This window comes from Apaloderma vittatum, unplaced genomic scaffold (assembly GCF_000703405.1).
Source record: "Apaloderma vittatum isolate BGI_N311 unplaced genomic scaffold, ASM70340v1 scaffold1692, whole genome shotgun sequence".
NCBI classification, from domain to species: domain Eukaryota; kingdom Metazoa; phylum Chordata; class Aves; order Trogoniformes; family Trogonidae; genus Apaloderma; species Apaloderma vittatum.
This window is the reverse complement of record NW_009705043.1, coordinates 15,587-36,399: the sequence shown is the minus strand read 5'-3', so window position 1 is coordinate 36,399 and position 20,813 is coordinate 15,587. Positions and strand designations below refer to the sequence as shown.

General features: G+C 41.6%; 1 protein-coding gene across 1 annotated transcript in view; it reads right to left on the bottom strand.

Annotated features, from left to right (window-relative positions):
• The window catches only part of LOC104270775 (ribosomal protein S6 kinase delta-1-like), a gene marked incomplete at its 5' end in the record, with an annotated part of 43,911 nt that overhangs the window by 12,663 nt on the left and 10,435 nt on the right, over positions 1-20,813 (bottom strand). Inside the window, 4 exon segments of the mRNA XM_009865236.1 lie at positions 10,862-11,224; positions 12,053-12,112; positions 16,280-16,373; positions 18,313-18,428. Coding sequence (XP_009863538.1) covers positions 10,862-11,224; positions 12,053-12,112; positions 16,280-16,373; positions 18,313-18,428 — 633 coding nt within the window.

Here is a 20,813-nt window from a genome sequence, read left to right as displayed (position 1 = left end):
TTATTCTTTACATTAGTTTAACCAAGAAAATGTAAAAAGCTACATTCTGTTACAAATTCCTACTTAAACAGCTAATAGCTCACAAAAATCTACAAAGAAATACAGAATATTAATCTATTTTTTTAAAAGAAAAAGGTTACTTAAAAGCCACACAGGGTGACAAAGACTCTATTAAACTAAAAACAATTTTTAGCATTTATGACAAATTTCAGGTCATAGAACTCTTCACTTAAAACCAAATAAACACTAAAACACAGTACTAGAACAAATCCTTATATTTGACAGATGTTAAAAAAAAGTATGAAGTCTGTATCACAGCTTTAACGCAATATTACATTTTGCTGTGGGATAGTGTTATGAGATTAGCAAAATATGTACTCTCAAAAGAATCAATTAATTCATTCCTAGTTAAGAACTTCTGATTTAAACACTGTGTAAGCATACTGAGCTCCTATTTTCATTCTGTGGTAAGCCCACAATAATCTAAAGAGGTATCTTCCTTTAATTACAATTTAAACTTGAAAGGCATTTTTCTTTAAATGGCAGCAAACAGGAAATGTTTAAACTGTGTCAAAGCCTTTGATGAATCTTTACAACTGCTCATAAAAGATCATCCTGCTTAAAATAATATTGATTTTTCATTTATTTTCCTAGATGCTAGAAGATTTACATTTCATCTGATCAGGATCAAAGCTTCTCCCCCCTCCTGATCACTAGGATTAAATCAGCAATGTCATTTTACACATTTAAAAACTACACTGCTCAAGCAAGATATAAAAGTGCAACGAGGCTGATCATAGAGACCTTAGAATAAAAACCCCTCAAGATTCCCCGTCTCTCTCGCTCTCTCTCCCTCTCCCTTTGCTGCAGAGCAGCTGTGCCTCACACAGATTCACATGAATGAAAATATTAAGGCGAGAAACCACCCACTTAGTTTATTTTCCATATGACTTTCCTGTAATTATTTTGTAAACTGTTCACACAACAATATATAAAAACATCTGCAAAAACAGGTAATTAATGTGTCAAGCCAAACTAATGCATTTTTTATAGTGTCCATGCTTCGTCAACTGTAATTATAACTCTTTTTAAGCAAATGATGATGTGTTTGTTGCAATGTGCAAGTGGTTATTTTAGATGCTCTGTTTACTATTACTGCAAACTGAATATAAAAACTCTACAGCTACTTCATTGCACATATAAGCCTTCATCCACACAAGCACAAGCAAGCTGCTCCCTCATTTTCCAAAGGCTTTGCCTATTTCGAAGAAATAAAAATATCTTAAAACGAAAATTGGCTTTGGAGAGGCTGACCAGGCCACCCGTTGACCAAAGTAACAGTAGCCAGGACATTAGGACAGCAGCCAACCATTTAAAATTTGTTCTTTAATTTTTATTTCTAAGGACAGCTCAGCTACGATGTATTTACAAAGCCAGACGTTCCTAACAACATTCAAACAATCTTGAGGATTGGAGAGAGGAAAACCACAAATATCAGAATAACTGTGCCACTGAGTTCATCTGTGACTTGCCTGCTTCTTTCCCTCAGTCCACTGATTTAAACGAAAAATACAGAGAAGCGGCGTTTCCAGAGTAGGTACACAGCAGAAGCATGTGAGAAACTAACAATATTTTTATCCTCTTCGCAAACCTCACAGCACCTCAGAAGAGTACATACCTTTGAGAAACTAGCTAACTCAGTGTTGAACTGTTAAGTGTTCAGCTCAGTTAACTGTTTATTCAGGCATCAAATCTTCTGTAATTCTATCGTATAGGAAAATTACATGTTCAGATATTAATAGCAAAACGCTACTGAAAGGGAACCATATCCAATAAACTCAAACACACACAAATCTGGGCAGTAAGGACCACAAGTGAGGGGAAAAAAAAAGAATCAAAAAACCTCACAAACAAACAAAAAACACACAACAAGAATTGTTCTTTTCCCCCACATAATCTGGGGTACTACTAACAGAACACATTAAGATGCTTAGAAGTGGTTTCAGACTTGCTCTGGTCCTTAACTTTCCCCTCCACAGACCCCGAATGAAGTTGTGTGGAAAACGCCTCTGCTACTGGATGGTAACAAAGCTCTAATTGCCATTTGCCAGTGACATAGACAACATCCCACATTCAGTAAATCACAGCATATAGCACCCACCCAGGAATTCTAGATATTCCTTCCCTCTTTTGTGTCCTGCCACCTCCAAATCATCCCCTGTCCAGCACCAGAGATTTTCACCAGGAAAAGCCAACCTGTCAGGACACCATCAGTGCACTCCCTGACTAACGAGCTGCTTGACCATGATGTGGGTATTTCCACAGAAAAGGTAAGGCTAAAAAGTTAGCATTACCTGCCCCAACCTTCTGAAACCTTCACATTCCAAATCTCCCCTGCTTTTCTCTCAGATTTACTAAAAATAGATGTGGGCTGCCTTTATATAAAGAAGATATCAGAAGAGATTTGCTCCAGGAAGGAATGTCCTCTGGCAGAACAGGCTACAAGGAACTCGCGGGAGACTGCCTGTTGTGCTAACCCCCAACTCCAGGTTCTTAACAATTTAAACAGTAAAACTTTCTCTAAATACTGAAATCTTCAATGAGACATTTATAATTGCCAAATCTAACAGCTATAATACCATTTTTTATTTTTACAAGTTTCTTTATCTTCTTCACAGTCTTCCTGCACGTATCACCCAGCTGGATCGCTGAATTTTTCAAAGAATTGCTCTCTATAAAAATGCAAGGGAGTAAGCCTTAAAAGATTTATTTCTTCTCACAATGAAAAGAGGTTTAGCAGCACCTTCCTTATTAGTGGGTAGCCCAGCTGTTATTTTTGCCTAATTGGTTCAAGAGGACCTCTGTTCTTCTTAGGGCAAACACTTCTTACATCATGTGAAGCGGACTCCTTTGTCCATATTAGCCAAACAAAAGCTCCGGCACACCGTAAGTGACAATGCGACTCCGAATCCTGCACAGGTTTGTGACCGCTTTGGACACAGTTTTATAACCTCGAAATTTATTTCAGGAAGGGGGAAGAGCTGCTGATTTTGGAACGAGTCTCCATCAACTTCCACAGGAGAGCTGGTAACCTTTAATTTGCAAACAATTACTTTAGTGAAATGTAGCAGGTGCTAGGGTAGATGGACACTTCAGCATGAAGGAAAGATGCTATAGATTTTAGCAGCAGGTGGCACTTTGGAATTGTGAAATAAGCCCACTAGCCCATCGTCTCTAGTATTATTATACTAATGATGAGTTCCTTTGAAGCAGTGGCCAAATTTTGCAGCTGAGAAAAACAACTGTAAAAATTAAAAGGTAAGACCAAGGTTAAGCCTGTTACGTTAAAACAGTTTACAGTGATCTTTTTTCCTCCTTCCAAAAAAAATAAAAAATGAGAGAGTCAAAATTTAAGATGCACTACATTATCAGAATCATTCTTTCTTGCTTTTTGAAGATACAGGACAGTCCCGTACTCCAGCAACTTAAACCGCCATCCTAGCACAGATGAAACCAAATGGTGATGGCAGCAGCAGATCCTCCAACACAGGCACCACAAGAAGAGTAGAGCAAGAAAAGAAGTTACACAGGCCACCAAAACGGAAGAGAAGACTTGGTTTTCCAAGTTCTCTGCACTCTTCCAAATAAGAATTAGCACCCACAAACATTTCAGAACAGAGAGTCAGGCACACAGACACCTACCCCTTCAAGTAAGAACAAGTTACTGCCGTTTGAACTATAAACTACTGCAGAAAGAAAAAAAGGGGGGAAAAAAAAAAAGACAGATAAAAAACAATTATGAGACTTATCAGTTCTGATGGTCTAACAGTACTCATGTCTATGTATTGAATATAAATCATATGTTCTTTTATATAGTACTACGGGAAAATCTTTCCATAAGCAACCACTAAAATCTCTAAAACAGAAGAGCCAGTGGCAGGTCCTGTAGAGAGCAAACCTACACTAGTCCTTCTAAGCAGCTCTGAAGCTAGAAAGGCTATTTTAAGATACTGGAAGAGAAAAGAGGGAAAGGAGGACAGAAAAAGAGAAAAGGATGATGTGAGAAAAAGAGAAGCTGTATATGCAAGAACTGATGGGGATGGAAAGGAAAAAGTCAGAGCACCCATTACCATGTGGCATCAAGGCCTTTAAACATACCTATGCAATTTTTTTGTTCCAGATAGTACTTTGCCTCAATTCACCTACACTGCCTGAGGCATTTAATTCTGCAGCCAGAGACTTAAATTTTCTCACCTAAGGACAGAAGCGGCACTGTAACCTAGATCAGTCTGTTTGGCCTATGCTGTGTGCTGGAAAAGTGTGGCAACCCTACTAAGTCTTCTGTCGGGAGGTAGAAACCCCACACAGCAACAGTCAAAAAAAGATTAATGCACTTAGCTGCAGCTAAGTGCTGGCTAACAACAGCCGAGATAAAAGGCTGTGCAGGCAGAAGCGATGTCTGTCAAAAAGGCTGGGCGCAAGCTGCAACCTGGCAAGGAGCTGCTATGAGGACAGACGCAGAAATCTTGGAAAGGTCAGATTAACACCAAGCCAAGGCAGCTAGCTGTGCCCCTCAGAAAAGGGAAAAACTGATTTTTAAGGGCCACCTCAACACACATTTGTTCATTCTTCGACAGGCTCGTGCTAAGCAGCCACATTCAGAGATACCTCTTCATCATGCCCTATGTGTTGGCTTACAGCTTCTGCTAGAACCAGCTTTACGTGTACTCTAAGGCTCTAAGACCTGCAGCAGGTGGCAACCCCCAGACCTTTATCAGCCTCTTGGTGCTGAGGAGCCTTGTCATTTAAGTGGAACTTTGCCTCGAGTATTCCTTTACATAGCTGAATTTGGCTGTATTTATATATAAACCAACTTCACCATATTTTATGGCAGGTGCTGTATTTTACTGCTTTGCCACAAGGCGTCTAAACTTTTGCATATGGAATGACATCACTCTGGGTGATCCATCCAGCATCTACTGCACACTGATGAATCCTATGGCACTAATCTGCTCTGAAGCTCTGTACAGTCTGCGACAGGCTTGGAAGCCAACACATTTCAGTTATGCACAGTTCATAGCCCATATTAGTGTGTGTTTCAGCATCACTGGCAGCACAGTGGGATTAGATGACTTTTTTTTTTTTTTAAGCAAACCACAGTATTTCCAATATCCCTTCTCAATCTAGCTGCTTGTCAACAAACACGTCCTCTCACCAACATCTAACCTGAAACAGCGGCTCTGATTCCAAAGTCATATGAAGCACTAGGGGAAAGGGAGCACTGTGGATGGTTGCTTAGAAAGCCCAACCCAAATGGTCCTATAAGCATCCTCACATTCCAAGAGTAGGAAACAGAGACTGTTCTCAGCTACCATGGAAAGAATCTGGGCATGAAGTTCATGTCTTGACTAGTTCCAGCCTCAGTGGAAGCATAAAGCTGCAACACTGAATAAAGTGAGTGATGATACAGGAAAAGAGCACAGAGGTAGGGGCTCAAGGTAGGGGAGAATTACAGTTCTATCAGTCCCCCTGTCATTGACCTTTTCCTGTGGGGCCAAGCACAACTTGGGGTTTCCCTGCAGTCATCAGCTCCTACCTCAGAGCATCTTCTCAGAAAACAGGTCTGTTTCCTCAAACACCTTGCTCCAGTCAGGCACAGCTGCTGGGTAGCTCAGCTACTCTCAACGAGAAACGCTACTCAGAGGACTTAACAAGGTGAAAGGAATTTAAAATAGCTACTGTGTTGTAACAGAAGTTGTCTTCGTAAGTGCCGTTCAATAGACAAGCAACAGTGCTTTTCACTCCGGAAGCCAGAAACGTGCTCATGAAACAACCATGGCTGTTCCCCTTTTCACAAAGCTCTGTCTTCTTGGCATTCTCTCAAGCATGCTCCTGTTTGCATCCCTGGCTCCATCACAAGTTCAAATCATAGCCCACCATAATCCCAGCAATTAGACACAACTTGGTTTGTTTTCCGTATATCAAAAAGTATCATCTAGTTGTCCAAAGTATTCCCAGCATTTCACTGTAGATGCATTTCTGGGTTAAAAGTCAAAGTCATTTTAGCAAGGTTCCAGTAATTTGTGCAGTTTTTGTCCAAGCCCTGTTTACTGGATAAACATGAAAATAGCACAGAGCAGCACAAAACTGACATTTGCAGCCTGCTTTCAAAGACACCAGCAACCTTATCTAGAAGTTGTAGATACCTAACACAAAACACAGATACCTGGAAAACAGATTGTGGCTGCTGTCACTTAAGCGGCAACACGTACTTCACGCAGCAAGGTCCGTGATGTCTAACTAGACCAGCCCCCTAAACCAAATAAATATTCATTGTGCCCAGCCACAGCTGCTACACACATGAAAACAAACACCCCAAATCTCTTACAGAGTAAACGCATCCTCTCCCTTCAGAAGTTAACGTTTAACATGGAACCTTGTATGTTACGGATCAGCAACGAACACGTTTGCTTTCTAAACCACATGGAAGAGGTCCTGTACTTTTCTACATAAATTAGACTGACCATGTTGTAAAGCTTCATCATGTGCTTCAAGTTACTGAAACCCAGCAATAAGCAACAGTACTAACTCTGTGTTTATCACACAGTTCAGACTGCTCAGATATAACTTGAGAACAGTTTGAGCTGGAAAGAGAGGAGCAATTTATGCAGCACTCTCTCGTTTTTTTCTAAAAAAAAAAAAAAAAACAACAAACCAACTCTGTCCGTAATTGCAGCCTCTTGTATTTTTCCCTAACACAAACTATGCCCTACACCAAAGTCAGGGAAAGCGCTACTTTGCAAAAACAGAGTTAACTTCCAGCTTAGAAGTTGGTGGCTTGCTATCGATTAGAGCATTTTTTCCATCACTAGGCCTGAAGCAATGCATTGACCTCAAAGCGCTCTAACATGCTAACAAAACAAAGGAACAGCCATAATTGTGAGCCAAGCTTTCTATCAGTTAGTACATTTAGTATGTTTAAAAAGGCAGAAGATTTGAATTCCAGAAGGTTTCAGCTCCTGGAGAACTGTTTAACCATCCTACACAACCCTTACAAGCCTGCCTTCCAAAACCTCCAAAATCCTGCACACAGCAACGCCCAGAAAACACAAGAAGGGCAGCAGAATCAGTACGTACTCAGAGGAGAAAGGAAATCATGACAGCTATTCTCTCTTATCATATGCAAGGCAGCTCTGGTATAAGTGAAACAGGGCGGAACAAGAGGTACAGGTAGTTCAGCGGCAGTCCAAGAATTTGTTCTCCTTCCCACTGACAAACACGCGTTTAATATTAAGCATGTCTGTCAGGAGGCCCAAGATGTGTGAAGAGCAGATGCCCAGAGTCCCCAAGGTTTACACTGGCCTTTCAGGGCACAGGGGGTGTTCATTCCCCATGTGATGTGCGTATTAGGCCTTTTGGTAGGCCCATGAACAGGACATCGAAAGAGTTAATACTAAAACTCTGCGAGAGACTAGCAGAGGAAAATACATACGCAGCTTGCACTGTATAATTAACACCACTATATTTCTGCGAGCACAGATACACAGCTGAAAACGAAGCCAAGTCAGACAGACACCTCTTTGGTGTGAGTGTGTGCAACACCTGCCTCACCCAGTGTTGGTGCCGTCAGCTCAGAGAGCTGGAAAATCTTTGGGAATGCAACAGACTCAGTTGTACTCTGACTGCCTTTATCGAAGCCAGCTACTTCCAACTAAACAACGTAAGTCTATAACTTGCAGTTACAAATGCGATTGTACACAGTTTTGACCAGGCAGTCTTAAGTAGTAAGCACATTTTCTGCAAGCCCAACAGAGCAACAGCCCTTACCTTACCAATACCTCTAACCAACTTACAGAGATGTTGCATTTCTGAGGTAATTCTGAGAGAAGTTTCAAACGCAGAAGATGGATGATGTTTCTTTTTTCCCCAGTACACTGGTTACATTTCCCCATTCTGATTTCTACGTGTCAATTTCTATTTTCTTGGTGCCACCACGTGGCAAAATTATGTATTACCATTTCACATGCAAAAGCCCTTTTCCAATTCATCCTAGTGAGGCCACGCATTTTGCAACGGCTGTGCACTGAAAGGCAAGGTCACTTTCTATGTGTGTAAGTATATACAAACACTGTATTGCATTTTCAGATATTACAAAGGCTTATTTAGACAAAGTAGCCTGAAAATAATCAACAGCAGAATACCAAAGGCATTTTGTAACCACTGCAGCATCCTTTTCTTTGACAGGAGCATGTTATTACCTATGTGAAATACTACACCAGGGGTGTTCAAATAGCTGAAGCGATTAGGTTAAGGGCTTCTTTTTTTTTAAATCACAACACACAGTAAACATTCACATATCAATGCTAAACATACCACCGTCACAAAGCAGTCAGATTAAAAACTAGGATAATTAATCATGGGGTTTGTTGGTTTTGGGTAGGGTTTTTTTTTTACTGTCCTCATAGATCCCGAGAAGGTACATACTTTTAGGAAGGCACCTGAATTAGTCCTGTCGTAATGAGGGCATTAGTGTCTCCCTGCCAACTTGCAGCAACTCCAAAGAGAACAGGACACGAAACAAGCTGGATCTATCCCAGTCTAGTGTAAGTGTGCAGCAGAGAATGAACATTCATTTGCTTTCCACCTTCACAGCCATGCAGGGTAACACAGAGAAAGGAGAATGAAGAGCTGACTGCTAGCAACTGGCCAGCGTACATTCGTGTTCCCAAGGGACAAAAAGCCAGTCAAAAAGTAACTCGCTCCCACTATTCCCTCTCCTGTGCTGTACAGATGAAATGTCAGGGACTGCACAGAAGTTGCTGGTGCTGCCTACAGCAGGTGCTGGCTCTCTTCATCCATCAGGAACACCTCCACCCACACAGAGGAGCACCAACACTAAAAATTTATTAATAATCCCCACTGCACTATCTGAGTGGCATGAGGGAAATAGGGCAGAACATCAACATCACACTTTTCTAAGACTTCTTGAATTTCCTCCTAGCCTGAAAAGTATGGATACCAGTGGGTGAGAGAAAAAGATTAGCAGTCATCTGAGGTAGCTGGATGAGTAGCTAGTCAACAGCAAAGAAGCAAAAGTCCTTGGAGGAAAAGTTAGCAAATGTAAGTAAAAAGCTCAACCCACTCTAGTTTAACAAGTTATACACATCAGTCGAGCAAGTCACCTATAACGCACGCCGAAAAAGCCTTTCAAAACTTCGAGGTAAACAGATTACCATAAGGATTACCATAGATTCAAAGCTGACATATTTAACCACTGCCACAACTCAAGTATGCATGCATAGTTACCACAGCTCAACCGATGTGCGATAGCCTGACTTGTGCTCATGCCCTTAGCAGTCTGAAACTACTTAATAAAGAAAGCATTCTGAAGCTGAAACATGAACTGTCCATTTAAAACTGCATCACGGCAGCCTTGCAGCACAGCAAGAAGACAGAAATGGTTATAACCAAACAATATTCTTCAAACAATGACTGAACAGCACACACAGGTCTATGAAGAAGTGCATTTGCAAAGAAAGAATAGTGAATTCAAGCATGTTCAACATCCTGCATGAAAAACATTTTGACAACACCGTCAAGGAAACATAGAATGCTACTGAAAATCTGGAACTGGTAGTAAAGCAGCAACCCTGCTTACATCACTGCGGCTTGGAAAGAAAGAGGTGGATTTCCTTTTGCCAAAAAGCATAAGACTCTTTAAGCAAAGGCTATGCACATATCTTGGCCCACACCTGTTACCATCAGTAACCTATCCGTTATTTTTTGCCAGGCCGCATTAGGGCAGCTCAGCAGGTAACTGCCAGTCCTAGAACTGTCCAGAGGGTCTGGACCATCGCTGGGCATCATACTGGGATGCAGCAAAGGCTTCCGCTTGTGTGTGCTCTGGTACGTTAGCATTTAAGCTCGGCTCCGGAGCAGCATAACGCATCCGTGCTGTACACTGCCAAACAAAGCCACGATTCTAATCTCACTCATTTGATCTGTGTGGGACAGAAGCACAATACACAGACCCTGAATTCACTCCAGGGAAGAACAAATCTTTTCCTGTGCTTTATAGTTTTAAGCCATTGTTGGACAAAATGCAGATACATGAGGTTATCAGTCTAGATTCTCAAGAACTAGAGATGGAAGGAAAAAAAAATGTTCCCTGACTGACAAGGTGCAAGGCGACTCTGCAGAAATTTGCATGCAGGTGCAGCCGGTCAGTTAACAGCCTTTGCAGACATAATGTTGAAACACCAAAAGCTTCTGCAAATAATTTAAAAAAAACATATAATCCTGTTTTCCTCTAGCAGTGGAGGGATGCATATTTGAATGCATCCTTTAGCTAGAAAAGGAGAACAGTTTAGTGGAAGAAGCAAGAGGCTGAGAGCCAAGAATAGTTCTAATCCTGTTGTGACTGGGAAGTTAACCTGAGTCTGCCTCTCCCCATGCGTAAAATGGGGATAATTAATCCTCACTTAACCATGTAAATTAAATAATGTTTCAACAGTGCTGCAAGTGCCACATATTAATTAACGCCTAGGTAATAGAAAGGAAAGAGGCAAAAGTGGAGCACTTTGCTACTTACCTGCAAGTCAAAGGTTGTGCCGCAATTTTAAAAGAGGAGATACTTAGCACTTTAAAGAAGAGACCCTAAAACTATCATTCAGTCTTAAAGGGAAAGATTTCTCTCTCTCTCATACACACAGTAGCTATCAAGCACACGTAAGCCAGGAACACCTCGTTCTGCTTTTCCTATGACCTCTTTGCAACGCAACAAGCTGATGTCAGCTAAGGAAATGTCATAAACAAATACACATAAACAAAGGTTAGGCAAATGTAATGGGAAGATTGGTACCTTGAACACCTTCCAGGAGTAGATCAACTCCCTTTCTATAAAAGCTGAAGGCAGCTTCATAGTCTTCTTCCTCCTCCTTCTTCAGGGCCAGTTTTATCAACTCCCCTGCTTTCTCCAAGTAATCTTGTTTGCCAGGCTTGGGTTTTAAGCTTCCAGTAAACAAACTCTGGCTTTCCCTCTCCGCCTCGGGTTTGATCCACTCCTGCTCAGGTGCCAGCGTGCTCTGCGCTGGAAGTTCAGAAGTAAGGCAAAGGCCAACAGCTCTACTGGGAGAACTTTGGTTGGATGCCATTCCATCATCTAACTCGGCAAGAGAGTCTACATCAACTGTCAGAGAGATCAGGTCACTGTCGCTGGAGAAGCCTGAAAGCACAGACAGAAAGACATCCATTACTCTAGATGTCTCATACTCCTCAGGAACCTCCAAAATTCTTTATCCAATCCAAAGATTTTAGCTTTTTTCTCACTTGAACAGCTTCCTGAGACTTTGTGGACAGAAATTCCCTGCATGTAAAGCTGTCTTAAAAATTATTTTTTAGTACCAATAGAAACCATTTTTTTTTTAAATCGGCTACAAACTCTGAAGAACAAATGGTCCTGATTTTAATACTGGGAATGAAGAGATCAACATCTAACACCCAGCTTAAACTTTCAAAGCCTGCTCACTCTTGGGCTCCAGGAAATTACCAAAGTAACTCTTTCTGTGCCAGTGCTATCAGAAAAGTCCATCAGCAGAAGCCAAATTACTGTTGCAAGGAGTCTCAATATACTGTTTTAAATTAGTAAGATGAAGCATCCCCAAATTAGGAGTTTGAATTAACATAGAGTTACAGTTAGTTTATGCATCATGCAGCACTCTAATTCATATCTACCGCGTACAGCCTTCTTTCATTGTTAACACATGGTAAAATGAATTAGCTCACTCCTCTTGCACTGAAATTGAAGCTAATACATTTTATTTTACATTTGCCATAAACTAGAAGTACATATACTTACTGCAAGCTGACCTTCAGTAACTAAACCAGAGCAATTTAGCAGGGTTATTTAGAAATAAATGGCAACAAAGTTATTTTACACATACACCATTTCATTCTATAAGGATTATCATTCACAGAAAGCATTCACTCATAATTACGACTTTCAAATAATTTTAATTCCACAAATGTAACGGCAACAACTTCTAGATCTCACCTCCGCATTCCGATTGGCTTGTAAGTGTCACATCATCAAGCCCACTTAAATCCTTTCGAACTGAAAAGGACAAGAATGATAAAAATGTTTCTGACATCCTTTCATACAGCAGATTAGGTGTTCGCTTGCCATCAAAATGAAAAGGCATGACCCTACCACAGGTAAAAGTACATAATATGAAACCGATCTTTGGCTATTAGAGATAACCATTTAGCAACACGCCATTAAAATTGTGACAGTGGTATTAGAAACACTATTTCTTGTTGCCTCCTAGGCTAAAAAACAAAACATGTGCTTGCTTAGTGGGGGTTAATTCAAACCTCAGCACTCCAACTCATCTAATTTCAACAGCAGCATCACTTTAAGCCCTCTCTCACTGCTCTGACAATTATATGGCTAAGGAGACTTAAAACAGTAGAGCCTTCAAAGCTGGGACCTACACGCTACAGAAAAAAAAAAAAAGGCAGCTTTCAGTCTCAAAAATGTCATTCCAGATAGTACCCTGCATGAGACATATGGAGCAAGCCACAAATTTGGCAGTGGCACCTGGATATCAAGTAGCAGCTTGTTTTATCACCTTGGCACATGTACCCACTGAGGCAATAAAACAGGCAACAAGGTCAAGACATTTAGCTGCTTGTACACAGAGAGAAAGTAAATTCTCAGCTAAAACCTGGTGTCCGTTTCTTCTCTTTTATCGACAGTCAAGAGTTTATCCAGGTTATCAGCTAAAGTGGTCTGAATTATGTTCAAAATGTATGTGGCAGCAAGTAGCTGACTCAAAGGCAACCAACTCAAACTTTGTTTTTGATTTTGCATCTCTAGAGTTAGAAGGAGTTTACAATTTATGGAAGAGGTGTAAGAAGGTATTGCAGAAATACTGTGTTTCTAAAACATGAGTGAGAGGAAAAAAGGCATGAAGGAGATTTGTCTGAAAAGCAAAGGAGAGTGACGCAGAGTGGCACGAGACTGATCGAGGGGAGAAGGTGCACAGAAGATAATGCTCCTCATCTTTTCAGGAGAGGGACAAGCAACACGTCCATGCAGAGAAGAAAACTGCCTGTGTAGTCCCAAGTCCTGCAAGAAGGCTGGCAAAGTCACAGCAGGACAGTTGGAGGAACACAGAAGATTCACTAATTAGAGTATTAATAATGGGCCATTCGCCTGCCCAGTTTAGGGACAGCAATGTCAAATTTGGGCACACAAGAGTCTGGATTTACAGAATAACATTTAGAGGAGTCAAGTTCTTTTGTTCAGCGGACAGAAACTAGGGAAGCAGAGGTGGAAGCAGAGATGACTGACAGACAAAGGCTGCAGGGAGAGAGAATGAATGGAAGAGCTGGGGGGCTGTGGGAAGGGCGTGCTGGCCACCCAGACCAGATGAATTAGAGCACATCTACACAGCAGATTTCAGACAAGAGCATGTTCCCCTCCCCATAGTCCAAACAAAATGACGTTTGCTCTTCTATCACAGCCAAATTGATCAGAAGCTATATGAACACAGCTAGCAGAGCCTGAGCTAATAAACTTTGCTTAAGATCAGGTTTAGATCCTAGGTCAGGGGGCTTCCAGTCAGCCTGAGGGGTAGGAAGAGTATGAATTGCATATGTCTGATTTTGAGAAGATAATGTAAACATGCTAAAACAGAAGGAGAAAAGGGGGGAAAAAAAGAATAAAATTTAAAGAAAAAAACTTTAAAAAATATAGAGATTAGCTTCCTGGTGAATATCTCTAAACAATATGGGAATTGCTATAGAAAGACTTTTGGAGAGGAAGTTAGACATTTGAATATTATTGTATATACCAAGGAAGAAAGACCAAGTGACTCTTTGTCAGGAGCATTAGATAAGTGTAATGATGCTGAAATGGACCAGAAATTCCTGTACTTGTCTCTGCCTTGCGCAATTTCACTGAATACATAAGGACTAAATGCAGTTTCCAAAATTGGTGGAAAGCCTGTTCTGGAGTCCCCAACACAAGAAGGACATGAATCTGCTGGAGAGAGTCCAGAGGAGGGCACAAAGACAATCAGGGGGCTGAAGCACCTCTGCTACGAGGACAGGCTCAGGCAGTTGGGGTTGTTCAGCCTGGAGAACAGAAGGATCTGGGGAGATCTTAGAGCAGTCTTCCAGTACCTCCCAGGAAAGCTGGGGAGGGACTTTTTATCAGGGCATGTGGTGACAGGACAAGGGGCAATGGTTTTAAACTAGAGCAGGCCAGATTTAGATCAGACATTAGGAAGAAGTTCTTTACTATGAGGGTGGTGATACACTGGAACAGGTTGCCCAAAAGCTGTGGATGCCCCCTCCCTGGAAGTGTTCAAGGCCAGGCTGGATGGGGCTTTGAGCAACCTGGTTTAGTGGGAGGTGTCCCTGCCCATGGCAGGGGTGTTGGAACTACATGAGCTTTAAGGACCCTTCAAACTCAAGCCATTCTAGAATTCTATGGTAATCTGGCCTCTGGAAAGGCCAGGTTCCTGTGAAAGCAGGAATTACCAAACTTCTACAAGCAAGATACTTATCACTAATTGTGGTACAAAAACATTTTTACCCCCATTAATTTGCATCTTCTACCATTAATGTGCACACCTTCTGCAAAATGAACTTTGTCCAGAAAGAACAGATAAAAGGGAGAAAACACAACCCACCCTTATAAGCAAACAACAGCACCTGTTAAGAAACGGGTTTGGTACAATTTAGTACAACAGCCTGAAGGAGCACTGCCCACGTGGAGGCCCTTGAATGCTCACAAAAACTAACAGAATGAACTAGTCACAGTTAACTATGATAATCCGACTGGGAAAAATGAGCTGCAGGCAGGGTGCCCTGAGGAGAGGCAGAGAGAGGACTCAGAGCGAGTATTACCACTGCCATCTAGAGGCCTTAAAGATAGACGTTTCCTTCTGTCCCTAGTCTATCCCCACCCGAAGTTTGGTTGCAAACCTAAGAAAATACGAGCTGGAAGACACACAGAGTTTTAGAAAATGTAACTCCACAAAAGTCACATTTGGCATCTGGAAATCCTGTCCTCACAGTTGTTGCAAGTATCCCCTTAGAAGCACTCTAGTCAATTCAGAAGAGGGATATCGACAATTTTTTTCTACTTCAGAGGTTTTTTTTCAATATTTTATCTCACATAAGATAAGTGGTTTTCTTCTTCTAAAAGTGAGGCCCTTGAGAATAAAGAATATAAAAGAAAAAGTGCATGTAAAATTCTCTAAGGCACAGTGTAAAGTGAGCACATTGTCAGAATCTGGAATGTTAAATGTCACAGAAATAGTGCCTCTTCAGAACTAGTTACCAGTATTTATTACAACTGCCCTCTGTAACTGAACAGCTCTATATCTAGCATCTTTACACTGTGCTAATGAAACACAATCGTAGGAAAAGGGACACCCCTTGTTCAGCATAGCACAATCAGAAAATGGCAAGTTAAGGATTTCCAATTTTCAACTGAACATAGCACACACTGTCACTAACACACAACCTCTCAGACTTTCCAGAACAGGGAGCTCTTTCCTAAAAACAAAAACTGCAGCATTGTTTCTTAGGAGACTTAAACAACTTAGTTCCCCAAGTCCTGCACTAGGCTTTAACATTGACCACACCCACATCCTAAATCCAGAAGATAAAGTTTTAGATTATGATACCAACTCTCTCCTGGATTTTACTAAGCACTGAAAGCATGGTGGCATCCAGAGCACGAATACCTGAATGAGAACCCTCTGAAATTAAGGGAGCAGTTCACACCTTATTTTTCATGCTCTAGGCAAGTTCAGACAGTCACCTTTGTATTTATTGATGAACCTCAAAATGGTTTTTGAACTTCTCCACAAACTTTTACAGCTTGAGACATGGGTCATGATTACTAGTGAACACTACCACACTGTTTCCCCAATCTTTTGAAAGGAGGAAGGATTATGTATATTTAAACCAGAGGGTTTAGTTCAGTTAGCATCAAAAGCAGTTCTTTTGGAGCAATAGAGAGCTAGGACTCCCAGAATGGACCAGAAAAACTCCAGAAAACCTGTCGGAAGCAAGCTTCCAGCAGTGCAGACGGAGCTCCGCTGAGTTCAACTTCTCTTTTGTTAATCCCAGCTCTAGCATTTCTGTCACACCAAACCAACAGAAAGCGGATGCCAATGCTCCTATAAATAGGGCACTTGTAATTTACATGCTGCTTTGAAACAGGTCACGCTGTAAGCTTACATGAGAAAAGAAAGCAAACCTTCAGAGCTGCAGTCCGACAGGTTGTCAGTCAGGGAATCGGACAAAGGCTCAACAGGTCCAATCAGTTCAGACCCATCATGTACTTCTCCATCCTGAAAAGAAAGAGGGAAAGGAATTATTTAGCTGCTGTGCTCTAAGGAAGCTCTCCTTGTATAAAAGTGCATCATTAAATTCCCTAAACTGGGAATGCTCCATCACTTTAGAGTCCATGCATTTCCTTAAACTACATAAGCCTGAAAAACCCTGACAAACTAACCAAGGCGTGGTTAGTCCATGCCACAGACTGGCTGGGTGTCTATTCAGCCAGATACCTGCCTACTGCAGCTTCAGAGTCCTGAACCATACAGAGTTTAACAGGGAGAGAACAGTGATGTCCCTGCTGCCTTGTGGTACATAGGGTCTGTGCCCTTCTGTGGTGTTCCCACACTCAGCAGGTCCCCCCTGCAGGAGAGTTTGTCCATCAGACTAACGTCCCACCCGTGGGTACCTTGGAGTTTAGTTGCAGTCAAGACTGGACAAATAGGCAAGACAAGGCCTCCCCAGCCTGAATGGAATCAAAGGGAAGTGAAGGAGCAGAAGGAACAACTAATTGCACTACAAACCACCTAAATGTTTTAATTTTTCTGTCGCAGCGCAGGTGCACACTTCCCAAGCGACCAATAGAAACTGCACCATTTCCAAGGCCACGATACAAATGGGTATTGCTTATCTGTCTTGAACTAGCACAACGCACTTTCACACTAGCCAGACCGTTTTTCTGGAGTCTATAGCACAGAGACACACAGCACTCCCCTCAGTTGTTTCTAAGACTTCACTGTCTGAGTCTATCTCTCCACACCTATTTGCACAAAAAACTGAAAAGGAACAAGCCCACTCATGAGCAAAGCTAAAGGACATAGGCTGCACTGGTGACTGACCAAAACCTAAAGCTTTCTTACAGGAAACACAATGTCAGCTAATAAATGAGCCCGAAATATTACACTTGCCTAACTCCCCTTGTACACATACTTGCTCCTATGAAATTAATGTATTTCTAGTTCTATTAATTCCCTTTCAAAGACAGAAAAAGTCCATCAGAAGGCTAAAACTAATATTCTTGTTAAGCAAAAGAAGAGAGCTTTGAACAAATATCCAAAACCTGTATTTCCAAAGAACTGAAAAAGTGCAAACACAAATAAACGGAGAAGAAAATACTTGCGGTCTCCCACTCATTGTTGCCACCAAAGCTTAAAGAAAATTTCAAGTATTTTAAAGAACCCTGCAACAACTGCATCACAAAAACAAGTGGAGATTTTTAGGCTTTGCTGTAATTTTGCTTTGGCATATGGATCATTCAGATATACTTAATACATTAATACACTTCAGTCCCATCTCACATAGATAAGCATTTCCTTCATTCCAGGGAGTTACAATCCCATTTACATGTCAATTCACGTTTATGCGTTTGCAGAATGTTGGACTAAGCTACTGAAAATAAAGAGGTTTTAAGGAACTACTGAAAACAAACTGATTCAGATATAATAAAGAAGTCCAGATCAACAAAATGTCCTAAAACACGTTTTGAAGAGTGGTTCTGGCAACACTGTACAAGCAGCACATTTGACTAGTTCTATGCTAAATATGTTGTCACAGATCCGAATCCATAACAGGCCATAAGAAAAAAAGTAGACGGTCTTTTCTTTCCTTTGGCTTGAAACTATAAAACAACTACATAAAATACAGAAACAGAGACAGTATTTTTCTTACTTCCCCACTGAACACCTGGATTCAACAGCATGGGTTTTGCTCATCATTCAATAAACAAAAATTCTAGATCCCTTCATCTGAAGTTCCTGTAAAACTTTCCACCTTGTAGAGGTGTGGCATGGCTGTTGCTTTTTTGTAAAGCCACACTGCTAGAGTCAGAGGAAAACTTCCAGTCACTTCACAAAGCATAGCACATCAGCTCACTGTCACTCCACAGTCTGTAAATTGTCACTATACTCCATTTGTATCAGTGAGAAGAAAATACTTCTGCAAATACTAACAAACCTTAAAAAACTCTTCAAGTTGTTTGCTGTTATAGAGAGCAGGGATATTGGCGGAAAACTGCAACAGATCTTCAGCACATTGCCTTCTTTCTTCAATCACAGTTTCATCAAATCGCCCTGGAACAGACACATAGATTGACAGCTTTAGAAATAACTGCACATTTATTCTACAGTAATAACTACCACAAAAAAAACCAAACAACAACAACAAAAAAAGACAAGACAAAAGCAACCTTCTGGAGACAATGCCCTGAGACCATCAAAGTCATTCCAATGCTTCAGGAGAACATAGCAAATCTTCAAACTTCCTCGTCTCAATTGTCCCTAGAGTCCCGTCTTCTGCAATCCGTTCGGATGATGAAAGCTGGCAGCTACGACAAGAATCCTTCGCCTCCTCATCGTAAGAATATGCGAGGCAACACTCTTGATTAGCCAAGAGACACTAACGGATGTCCAGTGTTATCTAACAAGAAATGATACATGCACAATTTGACAATATGCCAGTCAGTGTCAGCCTTGATTACGGCCCACATCCAGTAAGGAGCTGAGCAATCTTCACACATTCTCAAGAACACCACACAATACGAGGAGATAGCAAATGAAGTATTGCTAAAAGCCCCCAAACAGATCAACAGTTCCAAGGTGCCACTTATGGAGGAGAACAAGTGTAGGGGAGATGGTGAAGCCCTGCTACCAGGCACTGAAGCTTTCCTCTGAAGTAGCTCCATGCAGACAGGGTCTCATCTCTTTCTGGATTCAAGAGGTAAACAGAGCTGGGAAGCTGCTCATTTACTATTTTCCCTACCCAGCACCCAAGACATTCCAATTAGAAAAAACACACTTAAAAAACAATCCCACAGTTCACCTGAAGAGATTTGCTTCTCAGGAGAAAATCCTTGGATTGCTATCTTAAATGCACATTCTTCACAATTGCACACAACTTATTTTAGCTTTTCACATCAACATCGCTTTGTTGTTGAAATAGTTACAAGTTTATAAAAGGAAAAGGGCAGAGGTTAACAGTAATAATTGGAGAAGAACAGAACAGATATTGGCACAGCTATAGAGAGGGGAAAAAAAGGACTGGGAAGACAAGTTCAAGAAACGGTATTGCTGTAACAGCATGACCAGAAAAATAAGAACCACCTGTGACAGCTCTGTGGCATCCACCTTTGAAGAGGACAAAAGAAACATTGAATACAGAAGCGAAATTCGTTTATACTCCGAGCAAGCAAAAAACTAATCCCAGAAGAAAGAATCAAAGCAGGATTCTTTCCAGAAATTCTTCAAGTAAATAGCTCCTGCCCGTATGGTACCAGAAAAAAGAAAATAAAACTAGAGAGACGCATATATACTTACAAGATCACAAACAAAGCTTTTGAGGCTTATTTTTCCATGAAAGCAGAGACATTTCAGCTGTACAAACTTCAGCAGCCATACAAAAAAAAGCAAGCAACAAGCAAACAGAATGAAGGCAAAGGCAATGCCACCACATTGAGTGGTAACACTGAAATCAGGCTCTATTAAACCGCTCATCAAACTTCCTCTGCCTTCAGAGCAACACCAGGGGTGCATTAGGGCTTTTTGCTTCATTTCATACAAAACAGGACATCATGAAAAAACAACTTCCCTCAGTAAAGCACAGCAGCACAGGCCAGTTAAATGGATCTACCAAATAACACGAACATTGTTATAATGAATCAGAAAAACAATTGCAAAGAAGTAAACACTGAACAAGGCCAGAAACTTTTGCAAGCAAGTAACGCTGTAAGATGGTTCGCCCAGCTTCCCAGGAATCTTTCTCTCCCTGATCTACTCTGTTATCAAAACAAATAAAATCTAGTTTTCCTCATCCTCATCTTCTCTACAGAGGGATGTGGACAGGCTGGATTGCTGGGCCAAGGCCAACCACATGAGTTTGAAAAAGGGCAAATGCCAGGTCCTGTGCTCTGGCCAAAACAACCCCCAGCAGCACTATCGGCTTGGGGAGGGGTGGCTGGAGAGCTGCCAGGCAGAGAGGGATTTGTTAATAGATGTGTTAATAGATGGCCAGCTGAACATGAGCCAGCAGTGTGCCCAGGTGGCCAGGAAGGCCAACAGCATCCTGGCCTGTGTCAGGGATGGTGCTGCCAGCAGGAGCAGGGAGGTGATCATTCCCCTGTACTCGGCTTTGGTGAGGCCACAGCTCGAGTACTGTGTCCAGTTTTGGGCCCCTCACTACAAGGACATTGAGGTGCTGGAGAGGGTACAGAGGCAGCTGCCAAATCGGTAAAGGATTTGGGGCACGTGTTGTACGTGGGGAACCGCTGAGGGATCTGGGGCTGTTCAGCCTGGAGAAGAGGAGACTGAGGGGAGACCTTATCGCTCTTTACAACTACCTGAAAGGAGGCTGTAGCAAGGTGGGAGTTGGTCTGTTCTCCCTAGCAGGAAGCGCAGGACAAGGGGAAATGGCCTTAAGTTGCACCTGGGGAGGTTCAGGTTGGCTATGAGGAAGAATTTCTT